This window comes from Centropristis striata, chromosome 20 (genome assembly GCF_030273125.1).
Source record: "Centropristis striata isolate RG_2023a ecotype Rhode Island chromosome 20, C.striata_1.0, whole genome shotgun sequence".
NCBI lineage: Eukaryota > Metazoa > Chordata > Actinopteri > Perciformes > Serranidae > Centropristis > Centropristis striata.
The window spans coordinates 29,929,436-29,951,222 of NC_081536.1; the positions used below are offsets into that span (position 1 = coordinate 29,929,436).

Here is a 21,787-nt window from a genome sequence, read left to right on the forward strand (position 1 = left end):
AGCCCGATTGTGGTGGGGCAGGAAAAATAACTGAAAGAGTGTCTAACTGGATTTTTGTTAATTTAATATGTGTATTTACATTTTTTAATTTACGTTTGTATATTTAGTTTACATTTTTTAAATATTTTAAGAAATGATTTAAATATTTTTTGTAATTTTAACGAAGAAAGTGACTGCTATGGCCACTAGGGGGCGAATTTGCGATGGCCTAATATACAAATTTTTTTGAAACATATCCACCAACACATCCACCAAATTGTGTGCTTCTATCACAAAATAAACAATTCTTGTGATTTATTGAGCTAATCCGCCCCACAGGGGATGCACATTTTTGGGGGGTGCTACCCACACGTTTAGCCCCGTTGCTCATTCCATGAATGCACGATCCTTACAAGCTGTACCTCGTTGTAAAGGTGACTAATCAGGCTTTCCAACAATATGCAATTCATCACCAGTTGGTATTATTAAAAGGGCAGTTTTTATTCATCATTGATTTATTTGTATAACAAATGCCTGCCACGGCCACTAGGGGGCGCCTTTGAGGTGGCCCAATATCCAGATTTGTTTGAAACATATTCACCAACACATCTACCAAATTTCATGCTTTTATCACAAAGTGAACGATTGTTCAGCTAATCCGCCCCACTATTTGTCATGAACTGACCAACTTTTAGCTCTCAGGACATGCTCAGGCCCCGCCCACCTCCAAACAACCCGTTGTCATGGGAACGACAATGACTGACAGGCTTCTCAGCCCCTAAGTGTATGTCGCGTTCATGAACATCAGGGAAATCACACAACTATGAACGATTGTGTGTCCAACCAATCACAGAGCCAGCTTTCCTAACTGATATGTCCAGTCTCATTGCATCCTTGTGTCTGATGCTGCATCCTAACATGTTGATAACACACCCAGTCTGTCAGAATGCTCTCAAGATGTATACTGGAGGATATGCATTAGTGAATGTGATTCAGATTCAGATGGTTTTTATTCTTGAACTGAAATACATCTTGTTGAGAGCAAGCAGAGTTGAAGTCTGACACTGATGGAAAACTGTAACATCTGCATCAGTTTGTAAACGACAGCTACAGTCCTCTCTGATGTCTCCTGCTTCATATTTCTCTTTATTATGGAATCAGTTTATTCTTCAAAGCTCTCAGTGAGAAAACATTTTCACATTTTATAGAAGCTAGACCTGTTGTTCAGTAAATAAGACACTATTTGAAACATATTTCACTGGATTTATAATAAAATATGGTTAAATATTGACCTGAAAAGTAACTAAAGCTGGCAGCTTAATGTAGTGATGTAAAATTCCAATATTTGCCTTTAAAATTTATTGGAGTATAAAGATACAATGTATAAAGTTTCATGTCTGGACATACTCAAGTACACTACAAGTACCACAAAAATGTGGTTAAGTACAGTACTAGATTAAATATACTTAGTTAGCCTCCATTCCACCAATAATTTTAAGTAGGCCTACTATTACCACACAATTACTACACACAAGTAAAAGTACTGCAGTCAAAAGTGAAGCAAAAGTATCATTATTTTTTTATTGTCAATTGCATGTTACATAGTAAAGAACAAACATTTACTATAAGATGACTAAATTTACATACATACATACATACCCAATACAATATCAGAAAAAAAATGAAAAAATAAAATAAAAGATGGGTCTGATAAGGGGTTTGAATAAACTTGAAAAGACAAAGTAATCTTAATATTTTGTCAATTTACAATTATTGAGTTTTAGGTTTCCAGTTACATTTAAATACATTCTTAGATCAGTATTTTAGTATTTTAGTTTTTTTGCTGGTAAATGAATTAAGTTACTTATAGAACTTTCGTTATTTGTGAAACTCAGTGGTGGAAACAGTATTCAGATCGCTTACTTAAGTAAAAGTACTAATACCACACTGTGAAATTACTCCACTACAGGTCATGTTATATCTTGCCCTGAAAAGTAACTAAAGCTGTCAGCTAAATGTAGTGGAGTGAAAAGTAAAATATTTGCCTCAAAATCTAGTGAAGTAGAAGTATAAAGTTTCATAAAAATAGAAATATTCAAGAACAAATACCTCAAATTTGTACTTAAGGACATTACATGAGTAAATATGCTTATTCTACCACTGTATATATAGTAAAAAAAAAAAAAGAAAAAGAATTCTGCATAATCGAGAAAAACTTCTTATGGGGATCGATTTCTTTATTTCATTACAACATGTCCCCTAGAGGTTTAAACATGGTCGATGTCTGAACACAGCTTCGAACAGTGGAAACTGCACTTTATTTACTACTATGAAGTTCGTATTCTTAATTATTGAAATTAAATCCGTGTTGACTTGCGAGTTGTTGGTGATGTGGCTAAACTAACATGTGGCAAGACCGAGAACACGGGATAGCGATTTTTTCTGCTTGTTTCTGTCATTTCAACACCACTTTGTTGTTCATAATGTATCGTTCTTCATGGGAAAATGAGGCATATCCCTGGGACGCATGGACAGACAGTTTACTGCCTCCTTTGCAGATGTTAATGCATTATCTCTGCATGAGAGTCTGGAACATCTACAAGGTCTCATCTGAACCTGCAGACACTCAGAGCCTCCTCACAGAAAGAAACTCAGAGGCTAATACACATATCATACTTCATGCTTCATGCATGGGCTTAATTTTGTGTCTTTATTATGCAGCCAAACAGAACGGCTTTGATTGCAAAACTCTCAACACCGAAATTAAAATGTTTAGTTAAAAGTAAAATACATTTATGATTACGATGTATTAATGTCATTCAAATACAAATTAGTTTGCAAATCCAAAAGTTTGGTTTGCTTTGGAGTCCATGAGTTTAAACAACAAGCAAATATATCAGATTTACAAACAAAACTTTTAGATTTGCTCACACTTCGATCACAGATAGTTTAGGTCTTAAAATATTTTTCATGGTTTAAGTGCGGAACGTTTGGCAATCAAACGTATAATCATTATAATAATAATAATAACTAGTGTCCCTATGTGTACCAAATTGCGTGTCTCCTACTTCTGTGCTCGGGGTAGGTGTAAAACATGTTTCTTGCTGTTGCCAGCAGGGGGGCGCTATGACTGTTTGTCAATATTGACATGTGGGTGTGTTCAGGGCTGGACCCTCATCATGTGTGAGAAATTAGGGACAGATTGGACAATGTATGGCCAAGTTATACGGTCTCGTGTTGTATGGCGGGATGCCATATTTTGGCGGCATGCCACGCCCACATGGTGTGATGGTCAAGAAAGCTTTTGATAACTTTTGATCCCAAAGGCCTTATGATGGTACTGACCAAGTCTGAAGTAAATCAGGTTAAATCTGTAGGAGGAGTTGGTTAAAATATGAAATGTGGTCATTTTATGAAAGGGGGCGTGGATAAAGCATAAGGGGCGGGGCTTTATGAAAAGGTGTTATTTTTAAGTGTTAAGGGCTGGACTCTGTTGAAGCATGAGAATTTTGGACCAGATTGGAAAAAGTATTGAAAAGTTATAACGATCTTATGTTTTATGGCGAGATGCGACATTTTGCCACCATGCCACGCCCACATAGTGTGACCGTCGGTAAAGATTTGGATAACTTTTGATCACAAAGGCCTTGTGATGGTACTGACCAAGTTTGAAGTCCACCGGGTTAAATCTGTAGGAGGAGTTTCTTAAAGTATGCGGCGTGGAAATGGCGAAAATTCCATATTCGATCCAAGATGGCCGACTTCCTGTACATTTTACGACAAGCCTGTGTGAGAGGCTGAATTCTAGGGGGCGCTGGTAGGTGATTTTGCCATGCCCATTTCTGAAACCAATGAAATACGTACATTTTCGACACGATTGAATTTTGGTGCGAGTTGGGGGAGTTTTTGAATATGAGAAAAGCCTCAAAAAGGCGATTCATTTGCCGTTATAATAATAGACGGACCAATTACAACAGGGTCCTTGCACCATTGGTGCTCGGTCCCTAATAATAATAATAAAGACACAAAGTAACCCCATATTAGTGTTTTCTGGCAGCTGATCTTCTGAGTTTCTGTCCACAGGAGAGACTCTCAGACCTGCAGAGGACACAGAGACACTGAGGAACCAGATGTCCAGGCCCTAAACCCAGGATAAAGAGGTTCAGTGAATGTGGTGTTGAAGGTGTGGAGGTGGATCAGTGTGTCAGAGGAGACTCTGTAGAAGGACAGAGTGCCAGCAGGACAGTCCACATACACTGCTACTCTACCAGAGGAGGAGGAGGAGGAGGAGGAGGAGGAGGAGGAGAGGACTGTTCTACTGTTTTTGTGGTAGACAATGTAACCAACATTAGAGCACTTCAGACTCCAGGACTGATCATTCCATCCAAAACAACAGTCATCACTGTCTCCTTTCCTGCTGATTCCTCTGTAACTCACTGATATATGAACGTCTCCTCTCCAGTCGACCTCCCAGTAACAGCGACCAGTCAGACCAGTTCTACACAGCAGCTGACTCAAGTAGTCAAATCTGTCTGGATGATCAGGATATGGCTGATCCTCTTCCACACATGTCACCTTCCTGTTGTTGTCAGACAGTTTGAGGTATCTGTTTACTGTGTTTTTGTCCAGTTCCAGTTCACAGACATCTGATGGAGAGAACAAGACACAAACAGCTGCAGGTTATCGTCTGCTGATTTATTAACAACTTTACTGACAATTACTGAAAGAAAATCATTCAAACTCTGATATGTTGACAGAGAGTCAACATATCAGTAATGTTCTGTGTTCTTCCTTGTGTGGATCGAGATCCACATCAAAACACACGTACTGAATAAAGTCTCACCAATAAAAGTGACACATTTTCTTCAACTGCAGCACAAAGCAGCTCTGAACCATCTGCTTTATTAAACTGTTATTAGCACATTCAGCACAAAGTTCAGACCTTTGACCATCAAATGTCAAACTGTCCACTGCTACAGAAAACCTTCACCACAGTCTGGATTTTTAAATGAATATCAGAGGGCTGTGGCTCCATCAACTGACTTTAAGGTGCTTTTCATTGACCAGGGGCCAGAAACAAAAAACTCAACACACAAATATGCAAAGACATTATTTTCTTTTGCATATGTGTCATACATCTGATCCACTTCAACTCACTTCATTCAACTCCTCAACATCTTTTCACATCTATTATGCTGTTTTGTTTATGACTTGTAGGTTTTTGAACACTGATTTATTAAAGGAACACAAAAACTTTTTTCTGTCAAACTTGTTAAGTTTACGAGCAGCACCTGAAGGCAACAAAACTCTTGTATAAAATCAGTGAGTCAAAAGAAGAAGAAACAAAGTCAGCTTTCCAGGGTTCCCACGGTCATGAAATTCCTGGAAAAGTTATGGAATTTAAAAAACTTATTTTCCAGACTTGAAAAGTTATGGAATGAATGGACTGTTTTGGAAAAGTTTTGGAAATATGGCTATAATGTTTTGTCTAACGTTTAAAATTTAGTTAGACGTTAGTCTATATATACATTAAATAACATTAATGTCCAGCGTTATCGCAAAACGAACGCGGCACCAATCAACGTAAAACAAGTGACAGTTCAAATGAAAATAATGTGATACGTGATGTGTGATAGGCTACGTCAACAGCTCCAACTTTAGCGCGGGTTGTTCCAGAGAGAGGTAACTAACTGGTTTGGAAATGCTTCTCTAAAAATGCCAGGAAAATGTTAATTTAATACCATTTGGCTGTCGAACGCCAATTACAAACTATGGCTCAAGCGAGAGGAGGATCCTGGCCTCGCTGGATGCAAGCTTTGTGTGAAGTCTTTCGATATTAGCAACATGGGGGAAGCAGCGCTCGTTAGCCATGCTAAAGGAAAAAACACACCAAAACTAAAGCGGCATACTATATTTAATATAGCACCCTACTTTAAATCCCGTCGGGCCAGAGAGGTGTCCAGGTAAGCTAACCACCCATCCTCTTGCTACTCAGTTTTTAATTATCACCGTTTCAGATAAAGTGTCACAGTATCATATGTGTGCAGTGTTTCCCACACATAGACCATTCTGTGGCGCACCCCCACATAATGGAGACTGACTGCCACAAAATGATTGTTATTTTTTCCATTCTCTAGGACATTAAAAAAACTGTAACGTCCGTAACGTTAGCCTACACACAGAAGACACCGCATTCACATCAATAAATAAATGTTTTACAATGAACCGGGCCGATCTTAGAGCTGGCAAGACTCTCCGGTAACGTTAAGGCATATTTAATGGTTTCCTTAAATGCTGTTAACGGGACGAGAGCAGTCAAAACGGCTGCTTCAAGCTAGCTACATCGAGGGTAGGTTCGCTTCCTGCTTTCAAAGCAAAAGCACAAATTCTATCGTTATAAAGGGCAACGAGCATTTTATTTTTGTAAATGTAACCGGAAGTGCGTTGCTCACGATGGCTAGCATGAGTAGCGCTGAATTCGTCTGAACAAAAGTGTAAACAGCTGGTATTTAGACAAATTAACGACGCACTGGGGGTCTAAGTGGCTACTTTCTAGCCTAAAAATGTTTGAAATGTCAATAAAGTGATATATTTAAAGAATTTAGGACTTTACCGGTGTCAGTGGAGCACCACAAATTGCTAGCTGGTCTGTAGGAAACACTGGTGTGTATCAGGGGTGCGAGAGTGAACGGCGGCCGCGGTCTCTGGGTCGTTCCCACCCCACCGCTGCACAACGGCCGTGCGCACCGTTGATCGTTGCTTCCAGAGCCCGGTGGGTCAGCGGGGGGTGCAGCAAAGACACGGCCACTGAGAGGACGCTTCCTGTAGCAGCTCCTACCTGGCCCCCCCACTGGGGGACATCTATATTACAGTAAGCACACATTTTTATTGATATTGTAGCGTCCGACTGGACATGACGAACTGATCTGACAGCTCTCACTCCTTCCTCTGCTCCTCACTCACTCGCGCTCTCATTGACACACACACACACACAGGAGCCTGTCTTCCTCTACCCCTCCCCCCCCTTTACTTTCTTTGAAAAAGCATGTCTAAACATTCATTTCATTTATTCAATATTCCCTATTGAAAAAAAGAAAAGAAATACACTTTAAAACCACTTTCGGTATTCGGTATTATTATTCGGTTATTCGGCCAAGCATTTTGATTTATTCGGTATTTGGCTTTGAATATTATCTGTTTGTCTAACGTACTATAATACCCGCAACATCAACGTTACACCTTTCACTGTAGTTTCATTGTCTGTAACGTTATCTGTAGAATTTGTCACTGACGTAGAAACGTGTATGTGGCTGACAGACATGTATGACCGGTGACTTCACTGCACAGTCAGAAACTGTGCTGCTCACTGGAGACAGTGATCAAGCAGTTTGACACATTAGGGATTAATTGTGTTTGAGGGAAATATTTTCACTGGACATTTTGACCAGAGAGATTTAAAAAATATCTGACTTAAACATTTTTTACCAGTCAAAGTGTGTGAAATGTACAAATAAAAAAACAATAAAATCCTCAAAGCAGAAAATGAACAATAAACTATCAAATTAATAACAGAATAAAAAGGGGGAATAATAATTAAAAGTAAGATGATAAAAACAAGTTTTGAACAGCTGTTCCCTCAAAATATCAATAGAGGCTGCTTATTATTTCACATGGTGTGCTGTAAAAAATACAGTAATATGAAACTCTACTGCAAAAGCAGTTCACATCTTTGCAATTGCTAATCAGGGACAGTTGTGAAAAAAGTTAGTCTGGAGCCCTGGTGTATGTATTGACAAAGTCCATTTAATTTAATTTCAGGCAGTCTGACTATTAGGGCTGTTTGATTTTGCCCAAAAATAAAATCTCGATTTTTTTCTCTCAAAATCCGATTTTCGATTACGATTACGATTATTTTATGAATTGACAAAAGGCAAAGAAATTATTTCAAATATGCTGCTTTTTTATTGAACATTTCCCCCATTGGGCTTTAAGTGCAAACTTTGCTCTTATTAAACCAAAAATGAATTAATAAAGTGCAAAACTCTTTTTGTAAAATAAGTTGAAAAAAAGTTTGAAAAAATATAATAAAATATAAAGTTTTATCTCTGAAAAAAAAAATTAGCAAATCAGCACTTGCAAACATACAGTAAGTTATATTTCCAATTAAATAAAACAAGACATTTTCTAATTAAACTAAACTGGGTCTTTGCATGCTAAATAATAATGCAACCCATGAAGGAGGTAGAGGTGTGTAATGTCAGTCATTACATTTTTTATTCACATTTGCAAGTTTTTTGCAAGGAACACGAGCCGGTCTACCGCATCTGGCTTGAGGGATGCCCGGTGGCATGTTACAACGCCCCCTCCTACACTAAAGAGCCTCTCCGATGGGGCACTTGTCGCAGGTATTGAGAGGTATTTCCTGGCTAACTTGCTGAGCTTTGGGAAATTTTCTTCGTGTTTCTTCCACCACTGAAGTGGATCAGCATCCTCGCTTATCTCAGTGATCAACAGGTAGGTTGCCAGCTCAGTTGTAATTCTGTCAACCTCTGACAAGGAGGGAGCGGGCGTTTTCTTCGGGAAGAAACTTGACAAGCTCCTCCGCTTCTTCAGCACAGGACCAGGCTCAGCTGCAGCTACTTCTTCTTCTTCCTGGCGCACCCACACAGCTGTGCCAGGCTCAGTGGGCAGCATGGACAGCAGCTCTGTGACGGCTCTCTCCTTAATGTGTTCCACCCTGGCAGGGTCGATGTATGCTGTGCGGAACCTCGGATCCATCAGCGTGGCTATGTCCAAGAGTTCGTCTTTGTCTGGGTCACTGTATTTTTCAGTCATGTAATGCAGGATGTTTTCTTTGATTTTTTTTGTGAGCTCAGTGTCTTCGTCTTCTGGCTTGAGAAGACTGTTTCTGAAAAGTGTTGGTTTGATGATAGAGACAGTGACATAACTCTCCCCAGATAAAGCGCCTGTGAAATCCTGCATCGGTTTAACTGCTTTATTCACTGACTCCAAAATCTCAACATCTTGCCAGGTGGGCACGAGGTGCCTGCATTTTTTGTCCGACCCCAGGACATGTGCTATGGCTCTCTCTTGCTCCAGGACACGCTCTATCATCGCTTGCCTGGAGCCCCACCTGGTTGGGGACTCCGTGATGAGCTGATGGATAGGTAGGCCGAGCTCTGCCTGCACTGCTGCCAGCTCCCTCCTCCTTTTCCAGCTGTGTGAGAAAGAACTGACAACCTTCTTGCAAATCCCGGTGGCACGATCAATCCTTGGGTCTTTGACAGCATTCACTGTATAAAAGAAATACAGAAGAAACAAACAAGACTGAGAAATTGTTTCACCATTAAAATGTTGATTTAAAAAAAAAAAGACAGGAGTTATGTGTGTCCTGTATACATTTTGTCAAAATATTTGAAAATAAATGCAAATATTTTTATGCAAGACTCAATGAACTTTTCACACAACCACATTCTCTCTCTCTCATCTATCTCTCTCTCTCTCTCTCTCTCTCTCTCTCTCTCTCTCTCTCTCTCGTCGGCTTCCGATGTTGAACGTATCCACATACAGTACAAAAGCATGACCATGAACTTTATTCGCAAATGAATGGCTGAAGAGGCCAGCCACAGCAACTCAAAGTGTCCCGCCATCATTTGAAACTAAATCACGTAGCTGCTAGCAGGCTAGCAGCATGACAGTTGTGTTGCTGTTTATCTCCGAGGCATGGTTAGACGTCATTGTTTACACCCAGCTTTGCGTGTGACTCGCTGCTAGGCAACGCCTCTGAACTCGGCTTCAGCCAACCCGGGACCAAAACACGTCTACCGTTCACACTGCGAAATCCCCCTGAACCCGCTATTTCTGTACTGCTAATGTAGCGTTTCCCAGTCTGAAAAGGGCTTCTCTCTCTCTCTCTCTCTCTCTCTCTCTCTCTCTCTCACACACACACACACGCGCGCACACGCACAGACATACACACTCACAGAGACAGACACACACACAAATTATATGTAGATACTTACTGATGGCATTGTGAAGTTTATGTCCAAAGCATTGAAGGTTGGGCCACTCGTTAAGCCTCAGAGCCTTTATCATATTCGTGCCACTGTCTGTGGTCATGCATACGAGGCTGTCTTCACTCAGATTCCAGGACTCCAGTCCATCTCTCAACCCCTCGGCGATTTATTCACCTGTGTGGTCGCTTGGGAAGAAAGACGTTTGTAGGCAGGCATTTTCAAGGTCCCAATCGTCACTGATGAAGTGCACTGTCAAACTTAGATACGGGTGCATAGTGCGGCTGGACCACATGTCAGTAGTAGCCGAAAAGAATTGTACTTCTTCCAGCTTGCTTGTTACCTTTGCACGAGTTGTGTTGTACAGACGGGGCAACGCAATTTCACCGAAATGCTTCCGCCCTGGTAGTGTGTAGCGGGGGTCCAGCGTTCTAAGCAAATGCTGGAAGCCAGCCTTTTCTACGGTGTATATCGGCACCATGTCTATTGCGATGTGGACCGCCACCGCATCTGTAATAGTTTTCCACCTCCTGTCAGTCTTATCGTAAGGTATACCTCGCGAAAATGAAGCTGCCAGAGTGACTTGCTTTGGTGGGGGTGGTGGTGTAGCCGCATCCGCGTTCCCTTGTGCAGTCCGCTCTGCAACACACTGCTGCCATTCCGAAGGGTGGTTTTTTTGGAGGTGTTGAAATAAATTAGTCATGCTGTTTTTAACTGCCACTGACTTACGACAGATTTTACAAAGCGGAGTAGTTTGCTCTTCATCCGAAGCGTCGAAGGCAAACCACTTCCATACAACGGACTTGCTCTTCTTTTTATCCACTAACTCCAACGCCGACATGTTTGTTTACAATGTGAATTAGAAAGAGCGCCAAATGAGGTCAGAGACGGAAGTAAGTACGACAAACCAGAGCAGCCAAAAATGTATCTGGCGCAGCCTAGACAAATGAACGGGGGCTGTAGCGTAAAAGCTAGTTAAAGTGAAAAATCGATTTTACGAGTTTCACGTTTTAACATCGTTCTAATTACATAATCGCGATTATGATTTAAAATCGATTAATCGAACAGCCCTACTGACTATGTGATGATGTTCGACGAAAGCTTGAACAATACTCCTCAGTTATTGCGCTCTATGATCTCTAATGGGTCATACTGGTTCAAAACTAAGTCATGAAAATTTGGTAAAATATCATGGAAAAGTTATGGAAAAGTTTTGAAAATTCATTGGTGAAAAAGTGTGGGAACCCTGGCTTTCTGTTGGCTCCACTCTTAATGAAATGTATTTATTTTAGTTTTGTTGTCATACAACTTCAGTCAAGAAAAAGTCTAAATGTGCTGTAACATGTGCAGCTGAGTTCTGATGAATGAAGCTGAAAAACACTCACACTTTCTCAGACCAGGTCTCAACCACTGCAGTCCACCATGGTCCATCCTGCAGGAAGAGACACAGTCACAATCAACTTCATATCACCATTAAACATGAACCAGAGAGACCCCGTTAGAGACAGAGACACAGTGAGACCTGCTGTCTAAAAACAGTTTAATTCTGACCTGAGAGTTTCTAGTCTGCAGTGTGGACTCTTCAGTCCAGCAGAAATACGCTTCACTCCTGAATCCTGCATGTCGTTGTTACTCAGGTCCAGGTGTCTCAGACTAGAGGACTGGGAGCTGAGGACTGAGGACAGAGCTTCACAGCTTCTCTCTGAGATCACACAGCCTGACAGACTACACACACACACACACATGCGCGCACACACACACACACATGCTAGATGTTCACATTTGTACACTTTTAAAAGTTTGCTTTAGATGCTCAAAAGCAAACAGCTGTACACATAGTGGGTTTACTTCTAAAAATAGTTTAATTCTGACCTGAGAGTTTCCAGTCTGCAGTGTGGACTCTTCAGTCCAGAAGAAAAACACTGCACTCCTGAATCCTGCAGTTCATTGTTACTCAGGTCCAGGTGTCTCAGACTAGAGGACTGGGAGCTGAGGACTGAGGACAGAGCTTCACAGCTTCTCTCTGAGAGGTTACAGTCACTCAACCTGGAGAGGAAACACAAAAACATGGGAGAACAAATATAGACAATGGAAACTACATTTAATCTGTGTAGTGATGTGAGCACCTACAGAGCTTTGTTGGAGGCTTTGACCACTGGCAGCAGCCTGAGAAGAGCCACCTCTGAAGCAGAGTATTTCTTCAGGTCAAAGACGTCCAGGTCTGTTTTTGATGACAGTAAGATGAAGACCAGAGCCGACCACTGAGCAGGAGACAGTTTATCTGTGGAGAGACTTCCTGATCTCAGGGACTGTTGGATCTCCTCCACTAGAGAACAATCATTCAGTTCATTCAGACAGTGGAACAGGTTGATGCTTCTCTCTGGAGACAGATCCTCACTGATCTTCTTCTTGATGAATTTGACTGTTTTCTGATTGGTCTCTGAGCTACTTCCTGTCTGTGTCAGCAGACCTCTGAGGAGAGTCTGATTGGTCTGCAGAGAAAGACCCAGGAGGAAGCGGAGGAACAAGTCCAGGTGTCCATTTGGACTCTGTGAGGCCTTGTCCACAGCACTCTGGTAGAGACGTGTTGGTTCAGGTTTATTCATCAGTCTGGTCCATCGCCAGGAGATTGTTTCTTCTTCTGTCATCAGATTTACTCCAGTCTTGATGAAGGTCAGATGGACATGAAGAGCAGCCAGAAACTCCTGAACACTCAGATGGACGAAGCAGAACACCCTGTCCTGGTACAGTCCTCTCTCCTCTCTAAAGACCTGTGTGAACACTCCTGAGTACACTGAGGCTGCTCTGATATTGATGCCACACTTTGTCAGGTCTGAGTCATAGAAGATCAGGTTTCCTTTCTGCAGCTGATCAAAAGCCAGTTTTCCCAGAGACTTGATCATCTTCTTGTTCTCTGGACTCCAGTGTGGATCTGTCTCAGCTCTTTCATCATACTTGATGCTCTTCACTTTGGACTGAACCACCAGGAAGTGGATGTACATCTCAGTCAGGGTCTTGGGCAGCTCTCCTCCCTCTCTGGTTTTCAACAGATCCAAAACTATAGCAGAGATCCAGCAGAAGACTGGGATGTGGCACATGATGTGGAGGCTTCGTGATGTCTTGATGTGGGAGATGATTGTGCCGGCCTGCTCCTCATCTCTGAATCTCTTCCTGAAGTACTCCTCCTTCTGTGGGTCAGTGAACCCTCTGACCTCTGTCACCATGTCAACACAGTCAGCAGGGATCTGATTGGCTGCTGCAGGTCGTGTGGTTATCCAGAGGCGAGCAGAGGGAAGCAGTTTCCCCCTGATGAGGTTTGTCAGCAGCACATCCACTGAGGTGGACTCTGTGACATCAGTCAGGATCTCAGTGTTGTGGAAGTCCAGAGGAAGTCGACACTCGTCCAGACCGTCAAAGATGAACACAACATGGAGCTTCTCAAACCTGCAGATTCCTGCTTCTTTGGTTTCAGTAAAGAAGTGATGAACAAGTTCCATTAAGCTGAACTTTTTCTCTTTCAATACATTCAGCTCTCTGAACGTGAATGGAAATGTGAACATTATGTCCTGGTTGGTTGTTTCTTCAGCCCAGTCCAGAGTGAACTTCTGTGTTAAGACTGTTTTCCCAATGCCAGCCACTCCCTTTGTCAGCACTGTTCTGATTGGTTCATCTCTTCCAGGTGAGGCTTTAAAGATGTCTTCTTGTCTGATTGTTGTTTCTGGTCTGTCTGGTTTCCTGGATGCTGTTTCAATCTGTCTGACCTCATGTTCATCATTGACCTCTGCAGTCCCTCCCTCTGTGATGTAGAGCTCTGTGTAGATCTGATTCAGAAGGGTCGGGTTTCCTGCTTTAGAGATCCCCTCAAACACACACTGGAACTTCTTCTTCAGGTTAGACTTAAGTTTACGTCGGCACACTGCAGCACAAGTTCCTGAATGAACAAACAACAAATTAAATCAGTGAGTGCGTTCTTTAATGCAACATGTAAGTGTTACTGTAGAGTTTTTGCTCCTCCATCAGTTTTTATTCAGCTCATCAGTTGAGGACAAACAGCTTTTGATCTGATGCAGATGTGCGCAGCATATTTACAGCAGAGATTGGAAATGTAAACTTTGCCCATGTTGCCTCCATGTCATCTTTCATCATGTTAAATTGTAAAGAAATCCACTTACTGCTCTGCAGACATTCAGCCAACTCGTCCTGCTTCATTCTTCTCAAGAAGTGAAGCGTGACCTTCAGAAACTCCTCTCTGCTTCTCCTCGTCTGCTTCTTATTCTCACCCTCCAACACCTCCTCATCCTCCCATTGGTCCTCTAAGCATTCTGGGTAATCTGGACTCAGAACCTTCTGGATCTTCTTCAGCTCGTTCTTCACAAAAGTGATGATGTCCAACTCTAGCAGCTGGAACAGAATATTATATGAATGAAACAATCAAACTAAAATCAGAGAAGCAAACATCAGCTCCATGTTGGACAGACTAACAATCCACTGGTCTAAACAGTGCAGCATGGAGATGATTAGATGTAAAGATATAGAGAATAGATGTAAAAGTAGCTGTTGTACATGTACATACCATAAATATGGAGTCCAGTGTTTGATGCTGCTGGGCAGAGGGACCACTGGGAACCTCTGAGCTCTCCTGGTCCACTCTATGGAGGAATCATGAACAATCAGCTCACATTATGTCTGTCCACACAGAAACACACACACAAGGTAAAGATCCATGACAAGATGTTTGAAGGTGAACAGTGATAAAGGTTTACTCGTCCTGCTGATCCCACTGAGAATCAACAGCTCAGTCTGCAGCTTTTTGTAGCTTTCAGCTCACTGTTTTCTTCACCAGTCAGTTTGGTTTAGTCCCAACAGCTCTCACCAACCCTCCATATAACTCTCCCTCCCTCACTGTACACTGCTGAAGTGCCCCATTTTCGTTATCGGTTTGAAATCCTCACCTTTGATCAACAGAGTGGCGTTCATCTTTGAACCATATAGGATGATACATAGATTGGTCACTCTTCATGGATACACACCTGGGTTCAGGTTCTTCCAGCTTCCTCCTGATAGAAAAAAAGAATTGTATGAATTCTGCACTGAACCCACAACAAACATCATGCTTTGCTTGATTCATGACCGATATTCTATTTAGACATGTTTTAGTGTTTATTTTAACCCCTTTGGTGGGCTGTCTGAACTTTTTGCCGACTACTTCCTCTCAGAGGTTGTAGTGGGCTCAGTTTTAAAGCTACTCGTCCTGCTGATCCCACTGAGAATCAACAGCTCAGTCTGCAGCTTATTGTAGCTTTCAGCTCACTGTTTTCTTCACCAGTCAGTTTGGTTTAGTCCCAACAGCTCTCACCAACCCTCCCTATAACACTCACACACTATATTTCACAACTGAGAGTCTGATAAAACACATTTTTATTTTCGTTATCGGTTTGAAATCCTCACCTTTCATCAACAGAGTGACGTTCATCTTTGAACAATATAGGCTTATCCATAGACCCGTCACTCTTGATTGACACACAGCTGGGTTCAGGTTTTTCCAGTTTCTTCCTGATAAAAACCAAAAAAAACAACAACAAACCTCATGCTTTGCTTGATTCTTGATCAATATTCTATTTAGACATGTTTCAGTGTTTATTTTAACCCCTTTGGTGTGCCGTCTGAAGATGTACAGGCTAATTTCATTGTGACACTCTTCAGTTTATAGTTTAAAACTATTCAATGCAGTGTGCCGTAGGAATTTATTCTATGGGGTGACCACAATAGTTGATAGTAATGTGGTCCAATAAGTATATGTATACATATCAATATACATTCAGTAGTTCGTGCCAGAGGTGTGTTTGGGGGATTAAGTGATCCAGCTCTGTAACGCCTTCAGAGGTAGTAACAGAATCGTAAAATTGTCAAGACTGCTCAAGGCCGGATCGATGTGAACCGGCGGAGCCAGTAAGATGTAAAATACGTAACGTATCATCAGAAACACGCCCCTCACTTGAATCCAATATTCGTGGAATCTGTATGAATATCCTAAGATGAAAAGCCAGCACAGCTTTTATACAGCAATGTAGAGTGAATTTTGCGGAAACGCAGTCTGAAAGGAGCTGGTGAGTGTGAATAATGATGGTGGTGATTGGATTGCTGAGCTCTGACATGGAGAAGAGTCCTGGACAGTTAGAGATCCTCATCTCACCTCCTAGCTTTGGTCTGGCTGTCATGTTCCTCACACAGAGTGGTTTTAGAGGGAGGGTCTCCCTCCTCTCTGTCCTCACACTGATCCATAGCAGAGTCCACACCTGCAGGGAGAGATTCACTCTGTCACTACAACAACACGAGAGGTGAAGACACATGAGCCTGTCTGTATCAAAGAAGCTCAGGTGAAACAGGTGACCAGCTCTTCTTTTCTGTTAAACTCTCTGATATTTAGTATCCTGAACACAAACTCTACATTAAAGTGTGAGTTCATTCTTCAAGACTTTAGCAGCAGCGACTGTTTCCTTTCTGATTTCTTGTCTACTTTACATTTTATTTGTTCCTACTGTAACTGGTGCAGAGTATTTGAGTTCCAAATATCAAATATTATTGTTAATAACATTATTGTGGGTCATAAGTGCACAACTAGGTTACAGGTAGCTCAACCTGCTTCAACCAGGTAAGAAGTTGCTAACAGCTATCTCAACTAGCCAACAACCAGTTTATAACTAGTTCAACTCGATTATAACTAGATTATAACTCTCATCTCAATTATCCTACAAATAGTTTACACATAGCTTAATTCCATCATAAGTATCTAGGAACTGGCAGCTCATAACCTACAACTAGTTTATAATAAGCTTAACTTGCTTACAACTAGCTCACAATTGCCCTACGAGATAAACTTGACTATAACTAGCAAAAAAACTGGCTGAATTAGCCAACAACTATCTTACAACTAGCTCAACTAGATTATAACTAGCAAAAACTGACTGAACTAGCCTACGACTATCTTACAACTAACTCAACTATATAAATAGCAAAAAAAAGAAAAATACTGCCCTAGTCAACAACTAGCTTACAACTAACTCCTGCGTATTTAGTCTGCGTGCTGCAACACCTGAATTTGTTCTCTGGAGATCAATAAAGTTTTATTTAATGTTATAAAGAGAGGATTTACTGCAGCACTTTCAACTGCATGGATCTCATAAACTGATACATTTTTGATTTTTCATCTTAAATACATTCATTAATAATTGACAGTACAAAATAACATGTAGTCTACATGAAGCATTTCAGTAGTTTCACAGTTGTACTTTGAGTATTTCCATCTTGTGTTCCTTTCTCCTTTTACTGCACTCCATTGTCTGGGCCACATTTACTATCTTATTATGACGATAATTCTGACTGGTGATTATTTTAGAAGAAGAACAGAAGAATAATTTTGACTAAGGTGAGTTTAACTCACTGTAAGGTGACAGAAGTTGAAAGCTGCTCTACAGCCTTCAGATCATCTGACCATGTAAGGATAAAACTCTAAAGTTAATTAAATTAAAAAATTTGACCTTCTGCTGTCATCACAAGAGGAGATGGGGCATGAAAATATATAGGTTTTTTTGTTATCATTTAATAATATACTGCAGAGCTCAATGCTAACTTTTTTTTCACAAGGAGTACATGTGCTCCTAAATGAAAAAAAAGAGCACAGGATGAAATGTAGGTGCACAGTGACCTATGATAATGATAGGATCAGATTTGGAGAAATAAATGAGAAATAAATGTTTTATAAAGTAAACACTGCAAAGTGCAGAATACTTTACACATGACTCTTGAAAATTACGTGTTGTGTAATCCATCACAGTGAACACGTCCACAGTGTGTTACTAAAGCAACGACAGTTCTAATAATAAATAAAGAAGCACATTTATCATCAAAAAGGGGACTTGGAGCTCTGGAAGCCAAAAGACTTTTATTACATGAATAACAAAGAGGATCAAGGTTCGTTAACACAGACGGTGAGAGCGGCCAGTGTGTTATCTAAACTGATGAAGTCTGACTGGACTCACCTGCTGCTGCAGCTTCCATGATGTCTCTCTGCTGTAAAGTTACTGCTGTGTTTGACACATGGTTTTAATGAGCCATTCGCAGTTTCACTGTACCGGCCGTGTGTACTTAGACTTGGCTTAATCTTTGAGACAAGCATATGCTACTGGCAGGAGCATAAAAAGCGGGCATGAGTGAATCTCATGTTCTGCTTACCTTCCTGAATTTGAATTCAGCAAACAGTCCACAACCATGTTCATAAAGTTGGAATCATTTTGTTTTCAGACACAATCCTCTGTTTACTTGTTTCATTTTCATTGTGAAATGTTTGGAAGAGATTGATTAATCAAGTTTCGAGAAGATATACACTTTATCTGCCATTAATAAATCACATTGTCACAATAATTTCATGGAATGAGATTTAATGAGTTTTCGTCTCTTATTGGCAAAAAAGGTAGAATAGCTAGAATTTCAATAGTTAACCCCCTGTCATTCATCTGATTTTTTGCCGTGTTCCTTTCAGAGGTTGTAGTGGGCTTCATTTTAAGGGTATATTTTAAAAAAATATGAAAGTAGAAGATCTAAGGACCAACTGTTTCTTGATACCTTGTCGAAAAGGTTATGAAATAACATGAATAACACAAATTTAGGCTGTTGGATCTTTTTTCCATTTCATAGGCTGTAGCAGGCTCAAGATATCTGAATGAAAATGGGCTGTATGGATACCCATAAGTCTTCTTATAACAGACATGCCTGCTTTCATAAATGTGTGATGACGTTATTTACTATGATTGCACCTCTGGGATAATAACAGGATTATTAATTATATTTAAATACAATATTTTTTTCAAATAGAAAAGGCCTTTAGAGACATAATATACATTATACAATATACATTTTTCAAATTTTCCAAGTTCATTATATGAATAGAATCTAAGGTAACACTAGATAAGTTTGCTCGTAAAACATTTTATAGATCTGAGACAGAAAAAAGTTGGAATTCTGCAGAACAACAGGTTTATGTAAAAACATTTACTGTATATAAAAAAAAAGAAAATATTCTGGAACAATCGAGTTTGAAGCTGAGTTTGCTTTAAAAAGCATGTGAGTTTAACAATATTCTTGTCAGCGCTAGTGTTGGTCTTGATAAAAAGTTACTGTTTAATGTGGTGGAAAATGTTGCAATAGTTATCTTGTTTTTATAGCTGCTGTAATGTGTTTAGTGGGTGCCTTGTTCCTGTTAATTCCGGACTTCCGACACTCTTATCCATTTATAGAATAATAAAAGGCATCAATAAATGTCAGTCAGTCAACGTCAGACACCGTTGGCTAACTTTGTAGCATTGGGACTGATCTTTCTAGAATTCACCAAACCTTTAAAACAATGTATTTAAACATTTCATTGCATATCATGACTTACCGGAGGTGACTGACGCTGTTATCTTGAACTGAACAGTCGTTCTCCCATCATGGAGCACTGAAAGTTAAGTGCAAGGAAGAATATCCACTGAGTAGTCAGCATCCACCTGGGGATTAGTAACAAATACTTTTTACTCATAAATCCAAGAATGTTCTTTTCCATTTGTTAGTGTGGATTTATATATTTCAGTTTTCTCTACTCACCAGGAGAGATCCTCTTTGCTTTCACCCCCTATTTTATACAGTCTATGTTTCACCCATGAAATTACTCTTTACTCTGAAAACTCACCTGTCAGAGTGGGCGGGACAGTGAAGACAAATAACATCTGTTCAAAAGCTAGTTAATGTTTAACAACTATTCCGGTTATGAACCAGGACCTGGAGAGCTTTTAACATACGGTATGTGACCTGTTTTCATTTTATTATTTAACAACATGATGACACAGCATCATATACAAGTAGCTATACACCAGTGCTGAACATCCCCTTACCCAAAAACACTAAGCAACAATTAAAGAACAGGTTAAAAAAAAGAAAGATGTCCAAACTCTTCCTAATAGAATACTCACACGCATTCATTGAGAGATTTTGGCTTTTAAACTCATTATTCTTCTTCATAGTGGATGTGACATAATATCTTGCTTATCATGTTTAAATCTTAGTACACTGTAAAAATCCACAATCTGCAATGATGCAAAATCCAGTGGGTTTGTCTTTTAAGTATTTTTGTAGAAACACTAAGCACTGCTTTTATTACAAACAGAAGTCATCTTGAACAGTTACACCTCTAAGGTTTCACCTCACATCTTATCAAAAGAGAAGAAAATTAAATATTTGAAGGACCCTGTGAAATTAAATTAAGTTTTATTTTTAGTTGGGATCACAATAATAATTTACTGATCTTATCTTTTGATTCTCTACAATACAGAGGTCAGAGGTCAAGGACATTTAGCAGAGGATGGGATGGACTTAAACTTTGGGGTTTCCAGGTGAATGACAGTCTTCCTGTTTAATTATGTCACTGCACCATTAAACTGCCTTTTGTTACTGTTTTAACATAAAACACCTTTCCAGTTTTCTCACTCAGAGTCAACCACCAACAAATCCCTGTGGATATACACTGAGTCTTGCGCATTTATTATTGGTTTTATATTATTATTATTATTATTATTATTGTTATTATATTTTATATATTATTATATTTTATATATTATTATATTTTTATATTATTATTTATAATTTACTAAAAAGCAAAACATGAAATGAACATGAAAATGAATTATCGAACTTTGTAGAATAAACTGGTGTTTATTTCCTTAATGATGAGAAATATGAAACAGGAGACATCAGAGAGGACAGTCAGGACTGTAGCTGTCTTTAACAAACTGATGCAGTGTTAAAGTTTTCCGTCAGTATCAGACTTCAACTCTGCAGCTGCAGGTTTTATTTTCGTCACTAGACGGCGCATCGTGCTCCCTGATGACGCCACGCGTGTAAAAGCCAACCCCTGTATGAAGAGTCTGGTTTCATGGAGGGTCGTCATATAAGCTGTAACATAAGACTGGCTCTAGATTTGGTTGATTATGCTGAGTCTATTGACTCAGATGCCATTATCCTATTTCTGGATTTTTGCAAAGCCTTTGACACTGTAGAACACAAATTTCTCTTCGCCTCCCTGGAGATGTTTGTCTTTGGATCTAATTTTATGTCCGCTATCAAAATGTTGTAAAAAGATATCAACAGTTCCAATTTGATTAACCATAACACTTCCAAAAGATTTTGTATTCACAGAGGCTTAAAACAGGGATGCCCCATCTCTCCTTTTCTTTTTATTCTGGTGGTGGAGCTGATGTCTATTAGTATTCTGAATGACAACCTTATGCAAGGCATCTCCATTTTTAATAAGGAAATTAGAATCTCTCAACTTGCTGATGACACTACACTGTTCCTGAAAGATGAAGATCAAATTCCTTTTGCTCTTAAACCCATCAAATATTTTTTCCCAAGCCTCTGGTCTATATTTAAACTTGAATAAATGTGAAATTCTCTGCCTTCATAAATCAAATGACCAATTAATATGTGGAATACCTGTTAAAGATTCTGTTAAATATTTAGGTATTCACATCTGTAAAAACCAAATTACACACCAAAATCTAGAAAGTGTTCGTAGGTTAAATTTAACTAAGAGTATTTTTAACAACTGGCTTCAAAGAGATCTCTCTATCATTGGCAGAGTTCTTCTCTCCAAAGCAGAAGGTCTCTCTCATTTTGTATATCCAGCTTTATCTTTGTACTCTTCAGATTCCACCTGCAAAGCTATTAATGACTCCTTTTTGAACTTCATATGGCGTAACAAACAA

General features: G+C 39.9%; 1 protein-coding gene across 1 annotated transcript; it reads right to left on the minus strand.

The window, feature by feature from the left end:
* Positions 1 to 4,013: 4,013 nt before the first annotated feature.
* On the minus strand, positions 4,014 to 18,050 carry LOC131993953 (NLR family CARD domain-containing protein 3-like). The gene is made up of 10 exons (XM_059360031.1): positions 18,032 to 18,050; positions 16,186 to 16,288; positions 14,945 to 15,049; positions 14,566 to 14,641; positions 14,165 to 14,393; positions 12,123 to 13,923; positions 11,865 to 12,038; positions 11,544 to 11,717; positions 11,378 to 11,424; positions 4,014 to 4,625 (listed from the first exon to the last, which is right to left on the minus strand). Exons 1-10 carry the CDS (start codon positions 18,048 to 18,050, stop codon positions 4,072 to 4,074), a joined length of 3,282 nt encoding a protein of 1,093 aa, XP_059216014.1. The 3' UTR covers positions 4,014 to 4,071.
* Positions 18,051 to 21,787: the final 3,737 nt, after the last annotated feature.

Bases quoted from the DNA above. Each gene is read 5' to 3' on its own strand.
- LOC131993953 (XM_059360031.1), bottom strand. The intron at 11,425-11,543 runs GTCAGAATTAAA...CTCTTCCTGCAG, and splicing joins TGCAGACTAGAAACTCTCAG to GATGGACCATGGTGGACTGC. The intron at 4,626-11,377 runs GTGAGTGTTTTT...TCTCTCCATCAG, and splicing joins GAGACCTGGTCTGAGAAAGT to ATGTCTGTGAACTGGAACTG.